Below are 9,766 nucleotides of genomic sequence, written 5' to 3' on the forward strand. Positions count from 1 at the left end.
AGGACAGCACACAATTGGCCCAGCATCGTCCGGGGTAGGCCGTCATTGTAAATAAGAATTTGTTCTAAACTGGCTTGCCTAGTTAAATAAAGGTTCAAAAAAAAAATTTAATCAAATGCTTGTTCTGTAACTTTGGCTCTGGGTGGAACGTATAATATAACTTGTGCACGAGGTGGGATGTAAGATGATTTACATGTAATTCTAGGATGGGGATAAGCACGAAAACATTTACTGAGATCTGAACACACAAGCACCTCTGTGACTGGATTTTGACATGTTTATTGATATAGCCATAGAGTTGGAAACCATGTGAAATGGATTAACGTTCATATCCTTTGTCTCCCCCATGTGGTAAAATGTTGCTGGGCCAGTGCAATTTACTAATGGCTGACAAGCTCTAATAACTTAAATTATACCTCAAATTACAACAGTTTATTCATTTTTCTGTATATTTGGATTCAAAGAATAAAACACATTTAGACATGTTATGCATTTCATGATAATATACAAAAATGATAGTAAGCAGCAATGTGTTGACTTAAAACGATCAAAGCACCATAACATTTGATTGCCCCTCCACTTGTTTAGGATCTATGCCAGTAATGATCTCAGTGTCTGTCTGTAACACAAGGAAAACAAGATCCAAGGCTTTCCTCCATGCTTCAAACTTCACTGTCATATTGTCATAGACCTTCCCTGCACTGCGCTTCATATTTGGGGACATCATACCATCCTCGGTGTCATCTCTCAATAGCAGTCTTGAGAAATTAGCATCTAGAGATAATCCCCCATTGAAATCTTTCAGCTGCTGATTGATTGTAGTCCAAGCGTCCACTTTTGAACATGTTCCACTGTTCAACATCAGAGTGGAAATGTAGTCCATCCAACCATCTGCCATGAGTTGAAACACATCAGCCCTGTGTGGGTTTCCTGCTCTTCCTTGTTTAGCTTGTGGTGTTTGCTCACCATTATCTTTAATGTGCTTTTGAAGGGTTTGAACACAAAGCAATTCAGTCTTTCCAGCACCGGGGAGTAGTTTCCTGTCTTTCAGTGTGTGGTGTAGGCGATAGGCACAGCCCCAGAAACAGTCCTCCAAGGTCTGCAGCTTGCTGTGCACAGAGGTGGTGAGGACCACTGTGACCAGCGCAGTGCGATCAGCGACAATGTTCACAGCCATTGATGCTCTCCTTCTGTTGCCACTGCAGTCTCTCCATATGGAGATTTCTACCCTGGTGCCGACACAGTGCTTACTCAGTTGTGTGGCATAGGTGACAGGGACAGCTCCTGTTGTTTCTGCAAAGTCCTTCAAAATGTCAGGCTTCACCCTCTCAACCACAAGTATACGGTGACTCATGCAGTGCTGGGTGAGTCTTTCACTCGCCTCTCCATTGACTAAAACTAGATTCACATTGTTTTTCAACAGAGTTGTTAAAACATTGTCTTCCCAATCATCTTCTTTGCTGAGGCCTTTCAAGTCCAACTTGTCGGTCACTTGGCTGATGTCATTCTTGTTATTGAAACCAAGATGGCGATATTTTTCACTGAGATCTCCATTAATGAGAACAACTTGCCACTTCTGTTCTTTCATGTGATGTACAAGGGAAGCCTGCTCTGCAGAGAGCAGAATAACACAACCTGGTAAAACACATGAATGGTCCTCTGACAAGCCTGGCAGAGTGCACGTTACCAGCTTGTTGACATCAAATGTTCTACAGCTGTCACCACTTCCATTGTTCTTTGACTGTATCTTGCTCACCTCAACCACTAAGCTCATTGCAGCCACACATCCATGGCTCACAGCTTCAGCGAGGTGAGGAATATCAACTCCTTTAGAACTCACTGCATGGGAAAATAACCCTGGTGTGGTGTTCTCATCAGCTTTATCATTTGCACAAAAATGTCTGCTGTGAGTGAGTTTTATTCTGCTTTGTTTCTTGTTGTTAAGGGCCCCATGGCTAGAGTTCATCCCTGTGACAGGGTTACGTAACACTGTGTGTGGAGAGCCCTGGAGTACTGGTGTGCCACTATCAGAAGCAACTGGTCGAACGTCTTCAATCGACACACTGATTGACCTGCAGACTTCGCAACATATATCCAGCCCTTCAGACATGGCTGACACAATATGTGGGATTGAAATGCCTCTGTGGAGACATTCGAGGGCAGCCCTGCTCCAGACCCCAGCCATAAATAGCAGGCACCCCGCACCTGAGTGGAAGACCTTCTGGTGAGCTTGGATTGTCTCATTGGCCAGCTGACCTACAGAGCAGGTCAGGTCTAAGTGCTCCAAGACACGGAAACATGTGCACACCAAGGACGACTCCCCGGTAGACTCGTCTTGAATAAACTTGTGGTTTTTATTGGGGCCCAAAAAGGAATGCGTGACAGCCGCCAAAGCTGTGAGCTGCTGCAGTCCAACATGAAGTCTTTGACTAATAATTGTACTTCCCATTTTCTGTGACGCCTGTAAGATAGACATGTTAGGAATTTTATATTAGGGTCGTTCTGTGTAAAAATAGAACACATTTCCAAACTATTTACCAGAAGGATCATTAATACACAGTAAGAGATAGAGCAATAAATACTTTGGTGTAGTTCTGCAGTGTAGCTGGCTAGCATGCTAGCTAGCTGTGATAGCTAACATCAACCTGGTCCTGCCCTAAAACATCGGATAATGTACATTGAAAGGCTTAGCTTGCTAGCAAGATAATATTAATTTAGCAAATCTATAGCACAACGATTAACTTACTTTTTCCTAAGAACTTTGTGTGGCGTGTTACAGTTCCAGGTTCTCTGTGAGCTTCAGCCTGGCTCAAGCTCTGCTCCAGTTGTAATCCGTGTGTGCGCATGCGCAAACAAGCGCCCACTTGTTGCTAAGAGACACGAAAATAACCAAACAGTCGCAGTCGCTTATGTCCCACCCACTTACTTCACTATTGGTCAAAGCAAGCCCTCATCGTCATTTCCTGAAGGTTTACTCATTTTCTGATGGACTGTTCCCTTGTCATTTAAAATAACGCATACCACAGTAGTTTTAGGCAAGCTTTGTTTACATGTCGCCTGATACACTTCGTTGAGTTCAAATACATCTATTTTGTTCGTCGCAGGGCTGATATTTGGAGATGGTATGTAGCTCTACTTTAGTAACTGTTATCAATAGTTTCCTAGCTAGTCAGCTAGCAGTTTTTATTTGTCCGCTGAGCTAGGTAACGTTACACAGATGGGTTTCAAGCTAGTGAGCTACTGTAACGTCACTCAACTCTTTGCAGCAGCAATTCTGCAACGCTAGTAACGTTAGCTAGCTGGTGGCAAAAATAACGTTAGCCTTTTAAGATCACTTTCACAGGGTTTAAGCCACTACAGCAGTTCCGTTTGCTAAACGTTTGCATGTAGCTAGATAGCTAAGTTGGCTAATTGCGTTAACATCATTGACTTGGGGCCCAAGTGCCATTTCCTTTCCTTGATAGTTTCTCCAAGTCATTTCCTCCCCCATGCACAACATATTTTCAGTTTTAATGTGTACCATCTCACTGAGCAGCAGTGCCCAAAACAGACCCTTTACCAGCCACATGGTGTTTAGCTAAATAAAGAACAACATACCTTTAATTCATATCCAATTTATCAATGCACTTCAGAACAGCAGTATACACAGAGTGCATCAAAATCTGCTATTCTGAATAGATGTTAAATCTGACCTGTTACCAGCATTCGGCTGGTAGGACCGGCACCGCATCAATTCAAGCTACATAGGGTAACATTAGCTAGCCATCTACAATAAGGCTTATTGTGATACTATCAATGTTTGCCTTATGATCAGCTTTACAGGTAAACTCTGACAGTTTGTTGTTATGTTACAGGCTTCAGGCTACCGAAAACCCAACACCAATTCCAACCAGAGGAAAAAGGCAGGTCCTAAACCAGACTTGACAGAGGAACAAAAGCAGGAGATCAGAGAGGCCTTTGACTTGTTTGATACAGATGGCTCAGGAACAATTGACGTGAAGGAACTCAAGGTAGGTTATACCATAGAATATAAATGGTTCACTCAGCTAGTCACCATTTTCCCCCCCAAAAAACTTTTTTCTTTTGTTTCTTGAATATAAACAATGTATTTATTTCTGCTGCTCCAGGTTGCCATGCGTGCCCTTGGCTTTGAACCAAAGAAAGAAGAGATCAAGAAGATGATAGCAGACATCGACAAGGAGGGCTCTGGGACCATTGATTTTAATGACTTTCTCTGTATGATGACGCAGAAAATGGTATGTATTTTCTTAGTCAAGAAGAGATTAAAGGATTGGTTCACAATTATACACTGAACAAAAATATAAACACAACATGTGTTGGTCCCATGTTTCATGAGCTGAAAAAAGACCCCAGAAATGTTTCATATACACAAAAAGCTTATTTCTCAAAAATGTTGACATCCCTGTTAGTGAGCATTTTTACATTGTCAAGATAATCCATCCACCTGACAGGTGTGGCATATCAAGAAGCTGATTAAACAGCATGATCATTACACAGGTGCACCTTGTGCTGGGGACAATAATAAGGCCACTCTAAAATTCTGCAGTTTTGTCACACAATACAATGCCACGCCACAGATGTCTCAAGTTTTGAGGGAGCGTGCAATTGTCATGCTGACTGCAGGAATGTCTACCAGAGCTGTTACCAGATAATTTAATGTTCAAGCAGCCTCCAACGTCGTTTTCGAGAATTTGGTAGTACGTCCAACTGGCCTCACAACCGCAGACCGCGTTCTTCACCTGCTGGATTTTATGAGACCAGCCACCCGGACAGCTGATGAAACTGTGGGTTTGTACAACCGAAGAATTTCAACACAAACTGTCTGAGGGAAGCTCATCTGTGTTCTCATCATCCTCACCAGGGTCTTGACCTGACTGCAGTTTGGCTTCGTAACTGACTTCGGGGCTGACTTCAATCCCGGTTTCAACTGTACCAGGCAGATGGCAGACATCGCGTAGGGTGTCGTGTGGGCGAGCGGTTTGCTGATGTCAGCGTTGTGAACAGAGTGCCTGATGGTGCTGTTATGGTCAAATGAACACAACTGTATTTTATCGATGGCAATTAAATTCCCAGAGATACCGTGATGAGATCCTGAGGCCCACTGTCATGCCATTCATCCGCCGTCATCACCTCAGCATAATAATGCACGGCCCCATGTCGCAAGGATCTGTACACAATTCCTGGAGGCTGAAAATATCCCAGTTCTTCCATGGCTGGCATACTCACCTGTCCCATTGAGCATGTTTGTGATGCTTGTACGTGTACGATGGCGTTTTCCAGTTCCCGCCAATAGCCAGCAACTTCGCACAGCCATTGGAGAGGAGTGGGACAACATTCCACAGGCCACTGTAAACAGCCTGATCAACTGCATGATGCAAATGGTGGTCACACCCAATACGGACTGGTTTTCTGATCCACGCCCAAAAAATGTTTTTTTTAAGGTATCTGTGACCAACAGATGCATATCTGTATTCCCAGTCATGTGAAATTCATAGATTAGGGCCTAATTTATTTATTTCCTTTATATACTGTGCGTTTCGGAAAGTATTCAGACCCCTTGACCTTTTCCACATTTATTTACGTTACAGCCTTATTCTAAAATGTATTATATATTTTTTTTCTCATCAATCTACACACAATACCCCATAATAACAAAGTGAAAACAGGTTTTTAGAAGTTTTAGCAAATTTATAAAAAATAAGAAACATATTTACATAAGACCATTTGCTATGAGACTTGAAATTGAGCTCAGGTGCATCCTGTTTCCATTGATCATCTTTGAGTTGTTTCTTCAACTTGATTGGAGTCCACCTGTGGTAAATTCAATTGATTGGACATGATTTGGAAAGGCAGACATCTGTCTGTAAAATGTCCCACAGTTGACAGTGCATGTCAGAGCAAAAACCAAGCCATGAAGTCGAAGAAATTGTCTGTAGTGCTCCAAAACAGGATTGTGTCGAGGCACAGATCTGGGGAAGGGCACCAACAAATGTCTGGAGCATTGAAGGTCCTCAAGAACACAGTGGCCTCCATCATTCTTAAATGGAAGATGTTTGGAACCACCAAGGATCTTCCTAGAGCTGGCCGCCTGGCCAAACTGAGCAATCGGGGGAGAAGGGCCTTGGTCAGGGATTTGACCAAGAACCCGATGGTTACTCTGACATCTCTGCAGCACTCAACCAATCAGGCCTTTATGGTAGAGTGGCCAGATGGAAGCCACTCCTCAGTAAAAGGCACATGACAACCCGCTAAAGGAATCTGACCATGAGAAACCAGATTATCTGGCCTGATGTGTAACCAAGATTGAATTCTTTGACCTGAATGCCAAGCGTCGTGTCTGGAGGAACCCTGGTACCACCCCTATGGTGACGCATGGTGGTGGGGATGTTTTTCAGAGGCAGGGACTGGTAGAATAGTCAGGATCGAGGGAAAGATGAACGGATTAAAGTACAGAGATCCTTAATGAAAATCTGCTCCAGAGCTACACACAATACCCCATGATGACCAAGCGAAAACAGGTTTTAGAAAATTTTGCAAATGTATTAAAAATAAAACATGGATATATCACATTTTACATAAGTATTCAGACCCTTTACTCAGTACTTTTTTTGAATCACCTTTGGCAGAGATTACAGCCTTGAGGAGTCTTGGGTATGACGCTGCAAGCTTGTAACGTCTGTATTTGGGGAGTTTCTACAATTCTTCGCTGCAGATCCTCTCAAGCTCTGGCCAGGCGGTGTAAGGGCTATTTGACTAAGAAGGAGAGTGATGGATTGCTGCATCACATGTCCTGGCCTACACAATCACCCGACCTCAACCCAATTGAGATGGTTTGGTATGTGTTGGACCGCAGAGTGAAATAAAAGCAGCCAACAAGTGCTCAGCATGTGTAGGAACTCCTTCAAGACTGTTGGAAAAGCATTCCAGGTGAAGCTGGTTGAGAGAATGCCAAGAGTGTGCAAAGCTGTCATCAAGGCAAAGGGTGGCTACTTTGAAGAATCTAAAATATATTTTGATTTGTTTTAAACTTTTTTGGTTACTACATGATTCCATATGTGTTATTTCATAGCTTTGATGTCTTCACTATTATTCTACAATGTGAATAATAGTAAAAATAAAGAATGAGTATGTGTGTCAGCTTCTGACTGGTACTGTGTGTGTGTGTGTGTGTGTGTGTGTGTGTGTGTGTGTGTGTGTGTGTGTGTGTGTGTGTGTGTGTGTGTGAGAGAGACACACACACACACAGACTACGATTCAAAAGTTTGGGGTCATTTGGAAATGTCCTTGTTTTTTAAAGAAAAGCAACAAAAAAATTGTCCATTCAAATTGATCAGAAATACAGTGTAGACATTGTTCATGTTGTAAATGACTATTGTAGCTGGAAACGTCAGATTTTATATGGAATATCTACAGAGGCCCATTATCAGCAACCATCACTCCTGTGTTCCAGTGGCACGTTGTGTTAGCTAATCCAAGTTTATCCTTTTAAAAGGCTAATTGTTCATTAGAAAACCCTTTGGCAATTATGTTAGCGCAGCTGAAAACTGTTGCGCTGGTTAAAGAAGCAATAAAACTGGCCTTTAGGCTAGTTGAGTATCTGGAGCATCAGCAAAGTGCCATTGGAACACAGTGATGGTTGCTGATAATGGGTCTCTGTACGCCTATGTAGATATTCCATTAAAAATCAGCCGTTTCCAGCTACAATAGTCATTTACAACAATGTCTAAACTATTTCTGATCAATTTGATGTTATTTTAATAGACAAAAATATTGCTTTGCTTTCAAAAATAAGGACATTTCTAAATGACCCCAAACCTTTGAACGGTAGTGTATATTAGTACCAGTCAAAATATATATTACTGTTGGCACTAGAAAACACAAGCATTTCCCTGCACCTGCGATAGCAAATCTGTGTACATGACCAATCATTTTTTATTTGAAATCTTTTGGCAGGTCTTTGGTTGGAATTTTGTCTCCTCTCTACATAATCTTGATATATTGTTTTTTTTGTTAATCAGAGTGAAAAAGACTCAAAAGAAGAAATCCTAAAGGCTTTCCGCTTATTTGATGATGACGGCACAGGAAAAATTTCCTTCAAAAATCTCAAGAGAGTTGCCAAGGAGCTAGGTGAAAACCTGACAGATGAGGAATTGCAGGTATGTTAGGATGTAACTTGTTGGCGTTCTGCTCACATCTAAACATACTCAATGCAGAAATCCTGACTGTTAAAACAATGCATCTTTCAAAGGAAATGATTGACGAAGCAGACCGAGATGGAGATGGAGAGATCAACGAGCAGGAGTTTCTAAGGATAATGAAGAAGACAAGTCTATATTGAATGTCTGATGTTTCCCAAGGTTTATCTTCCACTGCTGGAACAGTCTCACTTAGATGCCTTTTGATTGTTTTAAGGGTACTTTATGAAATAGCGTTTCGTGTTTTTTTTTTTTTTATATGGCTTGTAAATTTAACAGATCTATACACAGATTTTTGAATATTTTAGATGGTTTTTTAAATATTTCATATTTTACTTATCTTGACTATTTTAATTAAATCATAGTTAAAGTCTAAGTTATGGTCTCCTCTTTACCATGGAAGTGAAATTATATTGTTTCTTCCAAGGACACTTGTACCTATTACTGTATGGCTCCTATGGCTATTTGGTTCCCTCTTGTGACTTATGAAATGAAGTGCAGCTATAATTGTCTTAACTTAGACATGATTTAGCTCTTTTTCTCAAGTTCAGTTAAACAGTTTGCTTATTAAAATAGCTTTTGATTATACACTTCACATTATCTAGACAAACTTACAGCTCTGAATCAAATAAATCAAATAAACATAAGCTATGGCAGCAGGTAGCCTAGTTAGTGGTTAGAGCATTGGGCCAGTAACTGAAAGTTTGCTAGATTGAATCCCCGAGCTGACAAAGTAAAAATCAGTCGTTCTGCCACTGAACAAGGCAGTTAACCCACTGTTCCTAGTCTGTCATTGTAAATACGAATTTGTTCTTAACTGACTTGCCTAGTTAAATATAAAAATATGGCTGGCTGAATGTCATGACTAAGTCACTCTCGGATAACTCCATGCATGGTATAAGAAATGACTGGGTTGAATGTAAGATGAGTAACTGTCAGTAAAAGTGATCACTGGGTGAGTCAGTAACCATAACTAATTTGGTCTGGCTTATTCAGACAATGGCAGACTGCCATCCTGCTCCCACAAATGCTGGGTCATTATATTGTAATTACATGGATCATTACATTGATTTGAACATTTTACAGGGTCTTGGCCGTTTGACTTACAGGTCTTTCTTTAAGCAAGTCATCTGAGAACCAGTATGCCTGGCTAACAGGCCAAAACACAGCAATACAATAAAAGAAACATGGACGACATACATGATTTGATTTAGATTTGATTTTAATGACATGACTACAAGCATAGCAATACAGAGATGTGCGGTGAGATGATCAGGCATGCAGATAAATCATGACACGTAGAGGTGTAAGAAAATGAACCATTCCGCTCTGCCTAAATAAACAGGATATAATGCTTACGTATTTTTCCAAGCCTCATAGAACTGTATTATTTTGAGAATGCTTGTTATTGTAAAAGTTCTGATAACCTGATTCAGAGATTGAGTCAGATGGAAAATATTAATCAAAGACATTTATCTCAAATGTGTTTCAAATCTCTAAGATGGAATTGCATTAGTGCATATTACAAACACAATATATCTGGGGAAATG

At 41.1% G+C, this 9,766-nt stretch overlaps 2 protein-coding genes across 2 annotated transcripts; one reads left to right on the plus strand and one right to left on the minus strand.

Moving 5' to 3' along the window:
• Positions 1-131: 131 nt before the first annotated feature.
• bbs12 (Bardet-Biedl syndrome 12) lies at positions 132-2,835 on the minus strand. Its single transcript, XM_038992922.1, has 2 exons — positions 2,747-2,835; positions 132-2,461 (listed from the first exon to the last, which is right to left on the minus strand). The coding sequence occupies exon 2, from the start codon at positions 2,447-2,449 to the stop codon at positions 548-550; it is 1,902 nt and encodes a 633-aa protein (XP_038848850.1). The 5' UTR covers positions 2,450-2,461; positions 2,747-2,835; the 3' UTR covers positions 132-547.
• A 172-nt stretch (positions 2,836-3,007) lies between these two features.
• Positions 3,008-8,592, plus strand: LOC120047403 (caltractin). The gene is made up of 5 exons (XM_038992923.1): positions 3,008-3,122; positions 3,855-4,010; positions 4,128-4,256; positions 8,040-8,177; positions 8,270-8,592. The coding sequence occupies exons 1-5, from the start codon at positions 3,120-3,122 to the stop codon at positions 8,357-8,359; spliced, it is 516 nt and encodes a 171-aa protein (XP_038848851.1). The 5' UTR covers positions 3,008-3,119; the 3' UTR covers positions 8,360-8,592.
• The last annotated feature ends 1,174 nt before the right edge of the window (positions 8,593-9,766 follow it).

This window comes from Salvelinus namaycush, chromosome 5, assembly GCF_016432855.1.
Source record: "Salvelinus namaycush isolate Seneca chromosome 5, SaNama_1.0, whole genome shotgun sequence".
NCBI classification, from domain to species: domain Eukaryota; kingdom Metazoa; phylum Chordata; class Actinopteri; order Salmoniformes; family Salmonidae; genus Salvelinus; species Salvelinus namaycush.